This window comes from Corticium candelabrum, chromosome 7, assembly GCF_963422355.1.
Source record: "Corticium candelabrum chromosome 7, ooCorCand1.1, whole genome shotgun sequence".
Classification (NCBI taxonomy): Eukaryota; Metazoa; Porifera; class Homoscleromorpha; order Homosclerophorida; family Plakinidae; genus Corticium; species Corticium candelabrum.
Window position 1 is genome coordinate 5,074,435 of NC_085091.1, and position 14,041 is coordinate 5,088,475.

The window sequence follows — 14,041 nt, forward strand, 5'->3', positions numbered from 1 at the left end:
TATCAACTTGTGTTTGCATGGGGGCATTTTGGCAACACTACAACGTGGGACTGTTCTCAACATCCCATGTCCAGAATTAGCCATGTTTAATGTGCATGTGTGTCACTTTTATAACACTTGCACATGTGCTGTAGGTTCAAGAGCAATACGTAGGCATTACAAGGCCTACTGTCAGAGAATTTGTTAAGACATGCCTACTGTGTGCCTGTAAAACAACTCAGAAGTCTATTGCTCCTGTTAAGCCAATCCTGTCTCCTGGGTTTATGAGAAGAGGGCAGGTTGGTCTTATACACATCAGCCATGATTGTGATGGAGAGTTCAAGTGGATAGGGCACTATATTGACCACTTTATTGAGTTCAATTTCTTGTGGTCACAGCAAAGAAAGAAAGCATCACAAGTGGCTGAGTGTTTAATAACACATGTTTTCAGCGTTGTGTGGGCCTACCTGTCATCTTACAGCACGACAATGGTAACGAGTTTGTAATAAGGTGAAATATTGGTTTTGTTTGCTTCACGACATATATCAGCTATTATATCCCTTCATTGTAGATCATTCGACGAGTTGTTAGAGTATGGCCTGGCCAGTGCCAGATTATCACTGGCCGGCCTCGTCATCCACAGTCACAGGGTCTTGTGGAGCAGGCACACGGGACTGTCCATCACATGCTCGCAGTTAGAAGAGCAAAGTACCCAGGAACAGGACGGTCAAGTTATCTTCCATCAATCCAATGTATAACTGTCTTCATATTGAAAGTTGTACAATAACTAAACGCATATATTTCTTTTATTCTTTACAAAGATGCTATGAATACCAAAAGGCATAGTACCATTAAAACGTCACCATATGACGTTGTGTTTGGCCAACCTGCATGTGCTGGAGTCTTTCCAGGCTGCAGTGAGATGAAGATTGATGAAGACGATGTGCTAAAAGTTTTGCAAGGTGCTAGTAGTATTCCTGATCGTATGTAGTCTTGCATGAATCTACAATTGAATACATAATTATAATGTTTATGTGCATGGAGGATTATATGTGGACAGATGGATCAATGGATAGGTGAATGCATAGATGGATGGATGGATGCATACATCATGAATGCATAAATGGACGGATATAAGTCGATGGATAGATAGATATATTGTTACAGATAACTACAAAGCTAAATATACAGATTTTGTGTACTGTAGAGTTTCCACTAATTCTATATTGTAAACTAGTTGATATTGACAGTGCTCCCATTATCAATGAATTTGAGTTTGATGCCAGTGATGTGGTTGACAATGCCAGTACTGTTCCAAAAAGTAATGAAGGTGTGAAACATAGAAAATGTGATGGTAACTTCAAGTTTCTGATGTACCTGTAGTTGGTGTTAGTTATGCTGCTAGGAACTGAGCATCGTGCAGTGACAGTTTCCAATAGAAAAGAGCTAAGTGCTCCAACAACTTCACCAACCTCTGAGCCAGGTAAAAGCAGTGATACAATGGCTGACTACCACAAAAGTCCACCAAGTATGCTATCAATAGGGCCTGTAAAACATTGTGGATGTCATGATGGTTGTGCCGTGTTAAAGAGATGCATTTGTCGTCGAAAACAGCAACTGTGTTATCCAAGCTGCCATCGTGGAAGGTGCTGCAATAGCACAATAGTTGATAAATCACGCACAGTTACACTGGATAGCAGTGATAAAGATACTGATAAAGTCAATCCAATTACCGGTAAGATGTGGTTGCCTCAATGCACTTAACCCTAGAAGATGAACATCTAATAAACTCTGAATGGTTGAACGACTAACACAATTCAGCAGCACAAGAATTCCTGAAAAAGCAATATCCAAATGTAGGTGGTTTGCTGTCACCACACATCGGAACATCTACAGTAGAGTTTGCTCCAGCTGATGTAGAAGCTGTCCAAATTCACAACAACGACTGTCTTCACTGGTTAACGTCGACTGTTGGAATATTCAACCCATCTTGCGTTGAAATTCTTGACAGCCTGTCAAGTGGACATCTTAGCCTTTCTCTTCGAAGACAGCTGTCAGATCTCTACAGGTTGGTGGCAGATGACGATGGAAAAATTAGAACGGTTGTCACATCGGTTCAACAACAGCGGCTAGGAAAAGAAAACTGCGGCCTTTACGCGATAGCCTTTGCCACTTCCATTTGCTATGGTGTAGAGCGAAGCAGAACAAGTTATTCAGAGCATTCTTTACGTAGCCATTTCCACCAATGTTTAGAGTCTGGAACTATGACTCCATTTCCTGAGTCAAAGCTGTCAGTGAGGAGGACAGTTAAAACTAAGGTACAAATTAGCATCCACTGCACCTGCTTTAGAATCTTGTCAGGATCTAAGATGATCCAGTGCAACAGCTGCAACAACTGGTTTCATGTGAAGTGTGTGTCACGTCCCAAAGAAAGAGCCAGGATTGTTCGTCAGGCAACTTGGTCCTGCCACAGCTGTTTGGACAGATCAATTTAAACAGCACCTGCGGATGTGTCTAAATACTTATTATGTCTCTCCTACTGTACTCAGTGTGTGTGTGTGTGTGTGTGTGTGTGTGTGTGTGTGCGTGTGTGTGTGTGTGTGTGTGTGCGTTTGTGTGTGTGTGTGTGTGTGTGTGTGTGTGTGTGTGTGTGTGTGTGTGCGCGCGCCCGCGCGCGTGTCTGTTTGTGCCCATGTTCTCGAAAATTTGTTATTTACCTTAGTTAGGTAATTTGCTAGTGTAACCTATTGTTGCTATTCTTCTAAGTTGTAAAGATTGTGCTCAGGTTGTAAAGCTTGTGCTCGATCTGGCTTGTGCTTTAGCCTTAGACAGTAATCCGTAAATAGAACGGATGTTATATAATCACCAGAGTTCTCAATGTATAGTGCAAGTCGAGATATCATTAATAAATGAAGAAACAGAAAGAGGATATGTTGGTGTAATGAAACTCGCTGGCCGGTGTCTTGCTGACTGCAGGTGTGTTGTAACGCCTTAAGCTCCCCGTCTGTTGTGGCTCCTGCCTTTTTGTGAAACGTCAACGTACACCATTTGCGAATTTGCAAATGGTCTAGCCCATTCGCGAAAAGAGTAGATTCGCAAACGGTCTGGCTCGCGTTCCCATACTGTCTGACATTTCGCGAATCGTCTAGCCCGTATAAACATTCGTAAATGGTCTAGCCCATTCGCGAACGGTCTGGATTCGCATTTGGTTCGTATCAGTTACTGAGGATTGAAATATGCAAAAGGACGAGATAACTGTCCAGCAAACAGGAAGAAAATGTAGCAAGTGCAGCAAAACAAATCATTTCGCGAGAAAATGTAGATCAGGCACAGCAGACAAGAAAACAGTCCATTACACACAACAGAGTAGTGATGAAGACGATCTGTTGTCATTGACTCTTACTCAGGAATAGGGTGTGAATTCGGTACAAGGGTATCAGAGACAGATAATTGCATTGATGAAAGTGGGTGGAAGAAACGTGAAGTTTCAGTTAGACACTAGGGCAACTTGTAATGTCATTCGGAATGAAGATGTGCCATCAGGAACAAAAATTGAGCCCACAGAGCAAAAGGCAAATGCAATATTTCTCTGCGAAACCTGAAGAATCACAAGAAGTACAGAGGCAGCTTTGTTATTGTTGAAGGGGTGACATTCTCTCTCATCGGAGCTAGGTCAGTACAGCAAATGGGGTTAGTAGAAATGAAGCATGACAAGATACGAGCAATGCAGGAACACAAGAGAGACCAGAAGCAAAGAGATATCAATCACCTAGGACTGACATTGGCAGATCTGACTGCAAGATTCAAGAAAGTCTTTTGAGGGTGAAGTAGGTCGACTAGACAAGAAGTTGAAATTGGAAGTTATTAATGAGACTGAGCAACCAGTAGAGTTACCAGTCCGTAGAGTTGCTGTTGCAATTCAACCTAAGCTAAAATCAGAATTAGAGAGACTGGAAAAGCTCAAAAATAGTTGAGAAACAGGAAGCACCTTCGAAATGGGTGTCGCACATGGTTGTGGTTCGGAAACGAAACAATCACATTAGAGTATGCTTATATCCAAAGCCTCTGAATAAAGCTTTGCGGAGGAGTCACTACAAGATACCAACACTTGAGGAAGTTCTCCCTCGGTTGAGCAAAGCAAAGGTCTTTACTGTGGCAGACGCAAAGAATGGTTTTGGCATGTAGAACTGGATCAAGCAGCAAGCATCTAGAGGTGGACCGTCTAGAAAAGACAACATCAGGTGCAGTGATTCGAGTACTAAGAAACAGTTTTCAAGACATGGTATTCTAAATAAGCGTATTACTGATAATGGCCCACAATTCGTGTGTAAGGCGTTTGAGGAATTTGCACATAACTGGGAATTCACACACACAAAATCAAGCCCGGGATACCCGAAGAGCAATGGAAAGGCAGAGAGTGCGGTCAAAGTAGAGAAAACACTCATGAAGAAAGCAGCAGATGCTAAGTCGGATTTTTTGCTTGCATTGTTGGAATACCGCAACACTCCCACCTAGAGTGTTCAGTTTAGTCCAGCACAGAGATTGCATAATAGAAGAACAAGAACATTGCTTCCAGCAAGGAACACAATACTACATCAAAAGATATTGGAGGGTGGTGCAAAAGCATTAGTGGCACGCCAAGAGAGACCAAGTCGAAAGACATAACATACGGGCAAGGGATTTACCAGCTGGGAGAGGTAGTAAAAGTGCAGCCATTGTCAGGCAAGAGTAAACCATCACAATAGAAAAAGACGGTGGTTACTAAAAAGAAGACAAAGGAAAGTCCACCGAAGCAATATGATAGCTCAAGTCAAGTTGACGAAGAACCAAATCGAATTCGGCAAACAGTGAAACCGAACAACCAAACAGTGAGACCAACACCAAAAGACATGACAGTGATACAAGTACCCAAGGAAGATGTTTTGAGACCAGCAAGAGTTACTAGAAGTGGTCGAGAGGTGAAAGTGTCGAAATATCTGAAGGACAATGTTTTTTATAAGTAGTTCGAAATTTGCGTTGCGTTTGTAGAACACTCAAGGAAGTTTTTTTTACAAAAAAAGAGGATGTCGGGTAGACTAAGATGTATGAGGATACGGGACACTAGACTAGACTACTACAGCAGTAGAATGTAGGCGTTGCTTCTCTTAGTGAAATATATAGCGTTTTCACACTAGGGTTAGGTTATCTACCGGATGTCTGAAACTCAATACTTAATTGATTTGGGTTAGCTACCACGCGTTCTCACTTGTCTCTTGAGAACATACCTGTACATAAATTATGTCCCATTCGCATGCGTGAAAAACAGCGGGACAATAGATCATGAAAGAGCACGGAGCTCTGGCTGTCCGTGGACAGAGGCTGCAGGTACTTACTATGGCGGTAATTAACAGCAGTGGGGTATCGGAACACAAAAGCATGAACGTCGTTTTTGTTATTCTGAAGTTCTTCCACTCCCCGTCATTCCAAACCAGACGCGTTTGATCTCACCACCTGCAACTGCGGAGCTTCCTCCACTCTGTTCCTCCTCGGCGTGCTTGCTCGGTTTTTATAGGCAGGAGCTGACACAAACATTTGCAGAAACTTCCGGCGAAACACCGGCATCGACGCCAGTAGTCGTAGCCGCTTTTTGTTGCGCTGTAATGCAATGATTTGTCGACGCCGCCTGGCTATGGCTGCATGTACTGCCGACGACAAAGAAGTAACAAGAGCACAGTTTGGAGGTATTGAAGAATGCAATGTAATACACAATAATTAGAATTGCATGGCAATGTTGCTAACCTTCCGCTAACCATGCTTGCTAGTCTGGTTAGTGCTAATCAAGAATATGACACCTAAATGCTCTCAGGAGGTCTTCAAAACGGTAGTTATCTATAATTAAGTTTCCTAACCAAGGTCGCTAACCCTAGTGGGAAAACGCCATAGACGTGTATAACACGTTACTACATACGGGACAGCTTTTCCTAACAGGGGACAGTCCCTCGGACTTTGAATAGTTTGTCTTATTTTCGTAAGATAGTGTGTCCCCAACGGACATTATTTCATAGGATATTCTGTCCGAGGGTGACACATTTTAAGGGGGCAGAATTTCCTTTGACACCGGCATGCAAGCCTAAAAGATTTCGAAAGATGAGCGTACTGTACTCAGAAAACGGTTGGACGTTCAAAGACGCTAAATTGCTTACACTCAAGAGACCGATCTGACCAACTTTGGTTTCCTAGCCACTAGTACACACCCCTACTAAACCTGCAAAGCCACAGTTAGGCAATTCGATCAATAACAACACTATCAATGCTAAAAGGGAGGTTCACACGATATCTAGCCTGATGAAACAGCATTATACGCGACGCAGTATCGTACAGCGGACGTCGCCATTTTGGTTGTTTTCGTGGGCCCGGATTAGATGTAACTTCCCGGATGTGTGTTATTCTATCTTTAGAAAATACAACAGTTTACAGCAATTTAACAACGTTTACTACACAGCGACGTTTAATTGTAACACATGTTTCTGTCACATTTGCTTGATAGTTAATAGCGAGGATTTTATCGACCTCGAACTTCCAGACCAGGGAACTCGCAAAGAGCACGACTTTAGTCTGAACCAAAGCGATACTAAATTGATTTCTGAAGTACTTATCAATAAGTTATGTTAAATGATAGTCTAGCAGCCTATGATCGTTTTACTTATAGTTCACATAGATAATGGTCAAGAGATGGAAAGATACCGTGTTTTGACATTACGCAAACATATCATATTTGTAAGTGCCATGAGATCCCTCGAACGACTAAGAGACGTCTGCCGTGTTTGCAGGGATACCTTGCTGGACGACATGAAACAACGGCTCTTTAATTCTGCGGCAGATTGCTCTAGCTATATAGCTAACTGGTCAAATGGCGTGACTACCGTTCGACGGTATAGCGACGCTGTTGTGCATGTCCTGTCACAGCAGCTTGGATAGATCGAGAACTGAAGCTGAAACTAAAAACTAAGATGAGTACGTGCACCAGAGTCTTCATTCACACCAGCTCCGTAGGCAGAGCAAATTTTTTAGAGTTTATTATTAATATTAATTTGTTCAAAATTGATATTAGTTTGTTCACAATTAACTGTATATGTATATACGAATAGATTTACAACGTAACAACGTATTATTTGGGTAATGTATAATTATGTGCATAAATCACTCTATTGCAGCGGCGGCGGAGCGTCTTGCAAGTTTGGGGCAATTAAGCAATGAAACACGTAACATTAGCAAATTAGGCACGAACAAATATTTCTTAAACGAATCTACGTACGGACATATATTGTCTATATAAGGTTGAATAGTAGGGTCATATATAGACTATATCTTTTTAGCGATGAGGTATAATGTCTTGAACTTTATAGATATACTAGGCTCTTCATGCTTTGAGACACATTCTCAACCTAACCAGCGATCCCAAAATGCAATAAAAAACTTTTAATCTAAAAACATTCAAAATATTTTTTCTTGAATCATCTGCTAAAACAAAATTTTGAGCTATAGCACCTAAATCTAACTGATCAGTAATTTCCTTATACACATGCACCTGCAGGCAGTTATTTGGTCTCTGTTGAGTAATGTTATTGGGCAAATATGTTTTAACTCTCTTCAGCGCAGAAAAAGTTCTATAAGAAGCAGCAGACGATATGGGCACTGTCAAAAAAAGACGAATCAGTTTGTGAACTTCCGACAGCATTTCCTTTTTGCCATTGTCTACATTGAGAACTTTACAGATTGTTCGAATACTTGTCACCTTAGTTACTTGTAGTACAGCTTCATAAATGAATAAAATTAATTAATTATTTATTATATAAATTATTTATTTATATACATTTATTTAATTATTTAATTAATTAAATAATTAGTCAATAAATTAAAAAATATATTAATTTATTACTTAATTAATTAATATTGCTCAGTATCATACATAATCTTTAGCTGAGAATACAGGCGATCAACGCATAGGTCGTTCTTGTAAAAGGATCTACAGAACTTTTCTCACGTTTCCTCATATTCCCTTACTTTTGCTGCATATATCAACAGAGATTCGATGCTTAAGAGAGGATTCTGCACATCTTCCTGACAAAACCTGTCTTCAAGATCTCTAAGAAGAATATCGCACGCTTCGAAATAGTGCTTGCGGTAGAAATATTTTGGTGTTTCGTGTGTATGTGGGGCACTTCCGTCATCTAACCGTAAAGTTAGTCTTCTTTGTCTGCCAATACGTGGATTTTCCAAGCCAAGCTCTGTGGACCCTTTGACGACGAGAGCGTAAAACTTCTCAAATTCAACTTCTACCCTATGCCGTCTATACAAGTTCTTTTCAATTTCTACGCACCTCATCGCTTCCTGGATAGATGTGTCTATTCCTTTTAATGTTCTGGATACCTCCTCGGCTGCAATGGAAACAAGATGACCAAGTTTGAGACCATATAACAAGTAGAATTTTCCCAGTGCAGCAAATGTTCCATTTTCTATTAGACCGTATTCATCCTTGGTTGTCTCAGCGATCTCTTCCATTGTCGTTTACCATCACGGCATTGATTGCTCCTGTACGCACTGTCCAACTTGTGGGGCACAACGGCTTGATAGCAGTTTGATTTAGGGAACCGATTATTTCATTTTCTGAAGTTCCTACCATTACCTTTTCTCGCATATTATGTAAAAATAGGCGCTGTCGTCTGAGAGAGTACCCTATAAGTTTGGCTACATCGAGAATATTTCGAAGAATTTGGCTTGGCGGCCAACGTCCTGAAGGCAAAGATTGAGGCAATGTGCAAAGCATTGAACTTGTTCAGCGGTTGGCGCCTCGCTTCTAATCAGTACAGCAATTCTTGTTCATTTGCCCATTTTGCTGACGCCCCATCATACGCTTGACTCCTGCAGTCGGAAAGCGGTAAACAGCATCTTGCAAGAATGTCTTTGATGGCGCATGTTATTGTTTCAGCTTTGGTGTTTGGTAAATTGTATAGACCTACGGTGTGCTCACTGACAAGGTAGTTGTAATCAACATGTCTAATGCAAACACTCAGCTGTTTCTTTAGACACATTCGTAGCTTTATCAGCAATGTAAGCATACCAAGAAGGATTAGCCTGCTTCATTTTGAACAGAATTTCCGGTACAATATCATTCCCATGAGAGTTACAAGCTTGTTCACTATGTCATGTGACGTGTAATTGCCTTCAAGAATAAAGAGTCGAAGTTTTGGACTATCTGTCTTCCAAACATTGAGTTGTTGCACTAGATTCCCTTCCTTCTTAGCATGTCCTCTGATACTTAGTCTTTGTCTCAACAACAACTTTGTCTGAAACAAACAATTTCTTCATAAAATCTGTAGGTGTCTGACGTTGAAGAGCAGTTAATTGAGGCTCGCAATTCTCAGAGGTGCATGGTTTACTCAACTCAATCTCTTTCTCATAGCAGTACGATAAGCATCAGATCGTTCATACTTGGCAAACCTCTCAACCGCTTTCTTCCAGTTACCAAATCCATGAATTGTGAAAGCGATCTCTCCCCGCTTGGCAAAAGTTTTGAATAAGGAACTGCTTTGACCATATTGGCACAATACACAAAACGCTCCTTTTTCGTCAAACAGACAGAACTCCATGGATAAGTAACGTACCAAGACGACAAAAATTTTCAACCCTGGCTATCTACATAGATAATGTTTATTAATCTCTTGGCTGGTGCAATGGCGTGTAGTCTATAACACCTGGCTTTACAAGAAATTGTTTCATTGACATGACGGTCCCTCCTACTCTAACACTGAGAGTCTGTTTCGGACACTTCTGGTAGTGTAATTGCTACCAAATCTCAGTTGCTGCCTCGTGACACCAAATCTCCATCTACTCTCTCTTCTGAATCATCTTCTTCTGATCGTTGTTCTTCTCTCTCTTCTTCATTAAAGTAGTGCGTGTCAGTCTCTCTGCTACGTTGAGAGCTGTTATCAACTGCCACGTGCATGTCCTCTGTGAAATTTTCTAGTGCCCGTATATTCGTCGTAATGTCATCACTCGCGATCGCTCCCTCATAATGTTCTCTTGCTGTCTTCTTTTCTGCACTTGCCCAAGCTTTACCCAAGGTTCTTTGTCTCATCTTGCTAGAAGGCTGAAACATGTTTCAACCGGAGCTTGCGTGGCAAAATAGTTACTAAAATGGGATACTCAGACTGTACCAGACAAGCCATTACTGCTAAAACAATAAGAATTTACAATCGAAACTCCGGTTCTAAGACGCTGATTGGCTTAGAAAGCTATTCCGAAATCACTTTAGTTGACCAGATTAGAGTTCCGCGTGCTTCGTGCGTTCTTTGGTCAGGGAGTTTGAGGCTACCATAATGGTGTACAGATACTATTATTGAAAACAACATTTGCGTAGTTTAGAAACACAGATATACAAATATTTAAAGCAAAACGTTTTGTGGACATCCTGCTGCTGTAAAGAAGTTGACGTGATATCTTAAATTTTTGGCCTAGATTTGATTTCCCAATCCTTTCTTAATTATCGACATTAAAATTTAGTGCAATTGCTGTATTTGTTTCATCGTCTATGCTACTACTGTATTTATTAAGACTAATATCGTAGATGATACAGAATACCAATCAGCAGCCCATGGATTTTACGTTTATGACCTGCGAATGGACTATTATCTTGAGAACAAATAATTGCTGTTTTAAATCTATTAAAAGAAAAAATTATTGAATCTAAAATACTGTTTATTCACACAGAAGTATGACAATATGATGTGAAATTTATGACAGTGGTATTGACGTTAAATATACTAGTTACTCAGACAGATTAGAGGTCTCATTACTCGCAGTTGACATAGTTGTAGTAATTAGGGGACAAGAGCCTATAGCTTTTTAACAATTTTTATGTCTTCGTGTAGACAAAAGTGTTTTGCAGAGATGTCAATATTAATTCAACAAGGAAAAAGTTCTATCATTTGCCAATTACATTATGTAAACTGTGCTTACTATATGCATAAAACGCGCATATCACATAAATGCATACATACCTACACACATACATACATACATACATACATACACATATATATATATATATATATATATATATATATAAAGACAACAGTTTCAGAGCTCTGAGATCTTATAGCATTTGATATTTAAAGAGCAGCTCATTTGTGATGTGCAAGAATTTATGTTAATTGCATTGCTATGTGTTGTAACTGAAATTTCAATATTCTAGCTAAGCGAAAAGCATATTTTGTTAGCTTATGGTCAAAAATTTACTCGTGTTATGTTTTTCATTATTCCAATGTAGTCATTTGCGATATTAATGTTGGAAATAGCTACTCATTGTATTTTTGATTAATCACTTAAAATTACACTATTTTAAAAATTACTTTGATAATTACTGTATTGCTGATGGGTCTCCTTACGATAGTATTCTCAGACATCAAGTTTTAATTATCTTCTCGTTGGTTGTTGAGTTGTTCTGTCAATTGCCTTTGTCTTTTGTAAGAAATAGTGTTTAGCCAATTTTAAAGACGACTAGACACACGTGTTTTCTTTTGTTATAATCATACATTAACGTTTCGTTTCTTGAACGCTGAATCAGGAAAAGTCAACTTTTGTGATTCTCATCGCATTGCTTTCTAATCCAATATAGGAAACAAAAGTAACCTTTGCTCGTAACATGTCTAGCGTGTTGATGTGTTAGCAAGATATGGCTTGCTTTGTAGTATCCTATAGCTGCGTACCATTTGTGCTAAAATTAGACAATGAGATGAGGCAATGAGACAACGTGTGTGCATGTGTACGTGCGTGCTTGCGTTAGAAGAGTTCTCTCGTATAATTTGTAACTCAAAACACGCGAGATGACGAGTCTGATTAGTGAGGCAAGGTTGATAGTCACGATCAAGCGTTATGAGATTTGAAAAAGTTTGAATGTTTTAATTTTGCAAATCTTAACTGAATTAGCGAGTAATACCGGCAACATAGTGTTAGTTAGCACTGGAATAACTAGTGTAACGTAACAGGAGTTTGATGTGGACAGAGAATCTACCTCGAATAGATGTTACCTATAGAGCAGTCATATTATTAACAAAATCATCATCAATTACAGTAAATCTTTACAACTTCAACAAAGTACCTGAGCAGCCAACTTCATTATGAGATAAACGTCAAGAAGATTGCGAAGTTGAATACTGCAACGCTTGCCGAGTATTAAAACCTGCCAAACACCAAAACCTAGACGTTCGTTGTGTATGTAAAGCCAAAGACAAAAGAAACGATGTTGTATAGAAACTTCAAACATAGAAAATATCTCAGAAAGTTAGAGTAGCCATACTTCTTCCTTGATTAGTTTCTGACTCCTGCTTTCCCGATGTTTTCTTCTTGTTATTACCGTTATTTGATTTCTTGTTGCGAGAGTGTGGTTTAAATATAGAAGCATCCCTTTCTATTTTGAGATCGTCTGACGCCGTAACATAGCTAACATCTTCAGAAGGTGATGATGAAGAATCATGGGATACGTCAGTTAGGCTTGGCAGTTCCTGACGATGCACATTCATGGGTTCGTACCACAAACTGTCATTTCTTAGACGACGTCTTTTCCTGTAATAGGAAGGGACATAGAATATTATTATAAAGTCAATAAAAACATATCTAAAATCACTTCATTTTGTAGCGCTTTCTAGCGCAGACTGCTAGCATCAGCAAGACAATAATAACAAACGCCCCTGCTCCGCCAACAATAATGATGTTCTTCGTTTTCTTCATCCAACTGATAATGCTCCCAGTTGTTGGTGAAGCTTTTGTGCCATCGCTCTCTCGCTCATCCGGAACAGTTGAAGAATTTTTTGTATTTGTTAAATCTTTATCTTCGACCACTAATGAACTGGCTTGAGGATCGTTGGCTGAACTGACTTGAGGATCGCTGTCTTGAAAAGATTTTTCTGTAATACAAAGATTGATTGCAAACAATACACCATATTTTTGTTATTATATACTCATTGAAAACATGTTCGAGAATAGCCCGGTGCGGTAGAAGGTTTTGCAACGACTCTGTAGAAACCATCTGCTATAATACAAACTAGCAAACATTTTGTGTTTTTACCTTTACGACAGCTTTGACAGCGACGCGGTACAGATGATCTTCTTTCAAATTGATATGACCCTCTGAAGATACTGCCTCCAGCTTGAATATTTCTGGCATTCTATCTGCGGGTGCAAAAACTGCTACTGAAGATGGCTTTCCAGAACTTGTCATATCACGTAGCATCAGCTCATACATACTTTCCATATGCCAAAAAATTAATATGATAAAAATACTAGCTATATAGGGTTCATTATCACTTTATATGGGCGGCTTTGTCTGAAACATGCTCAAGTTGCAATGTGACGGAAGAACCGTATTGACCGTAAGACATTATACGTGGCATTGAGGCTTGTGCGATGTCTGACGAAACAATTAAGAGAAAGATTGAAACAGATATCTACACTTGCTTACAATTAACGTGCTCGCCTCCTTCTTTCGTCTTTACGACAATAGGATCGCTTTCTTGAATGTCATAAGCTTCTCGTCCTTTATGTGTGATTCCCGTAACGACAATAACGTATTGGACGCTTGGCAGTAACTTATCGATAACTAACTTGTACTCGCTGCCACCAAGAGATACAAAATCAGTTACACTATACTTGACGACTTTGCCATTTTCATCAGTGTACTGTCTGCTTCCGGACCACGAAACCTGTAAATTTCTTTATCAACTCAATATTGCTAAAAAATTGCCTGCACGTTGTCTTACCACATGGCTGGTAATGCGATCAGAGCCATGCCACATCACTGTCACACTGGTTTGTGTTGCAATAGCCTTTGTGAATTCAAGTCTATGTTGCGTTGCTGTGTTTCCTAAGAATTGTAAGGGACAACATTCCAAGACTCTTGGTTATGAACGTTCGAGTAGCAAGTGTAATATGTACGTGTAAGAGTAAACAATTTTACCTGATGTTGTGACGGCCAAGATAATCACAACCAATATGCCATCAGTGACATTCATAGTTTATCTGTTAG

The 14,041-nt window shown here is 39.8% G+C and overlaps 1 protein-coding gene across 1 annotated transcript; it reads right to left on the bottom strand.

The window, feature by feature from the left end:
• Window positions 1-11,892: 11,892 nt before the first annotated feature.
• On the bottom strand, window positions 11,893-14,041 carry LOC134182687 (uncharacterized). Its single transcript, XM_062650116.1, has 10 exons — window positions 13,973-14,041; window positions 13,776-13,879; window positions 13,493-13,718; window positions 13,324-13,426; window positions 13,085-13,262; window positions 12,978-13,032; window positions 12,644-12,923; window positions 12,317-12,582; window positions 12,119-12,199; window positions 11,893-12,047 (listed from the first exon to the last, which is right to left on the bottom strand). The coding sequence occupies exons 1-9, from the start codon at window positions 14,025-14,027 to the stop codon at window positions 12,150-12,152; spliced, it is 1,317 nt and encodes a 438-aa protein (XP_062506100.1). The 5' UTR covers window positions 14,028-14,041; the 3' UTR covers window positions 11,893-12,047; window positions 12,119-12,149.

Coding starts and splice junctions, on each gene's coding strand:
- LOC134182687 (XM_062650116.1), bottom strand. CDS start 14,027: ATGAATGTCACTGATGGCATATTGGTTGTGATTATCTTGGCCGTCACA. Junction 13,880..13,972: donor CTTGGCCGTCACAACATCAG/GTAAAATTGTTT, acceptor TACAATTCTTAG/GAAACACAGCAACGCAACAT. Junction 13,719..13,775: donor ATCGCATTACCAGCCATGTG/GTAAGACAACGT, acceptor AGAAATTTACAG/GTTTCGTGGTCCGGAAGCAG.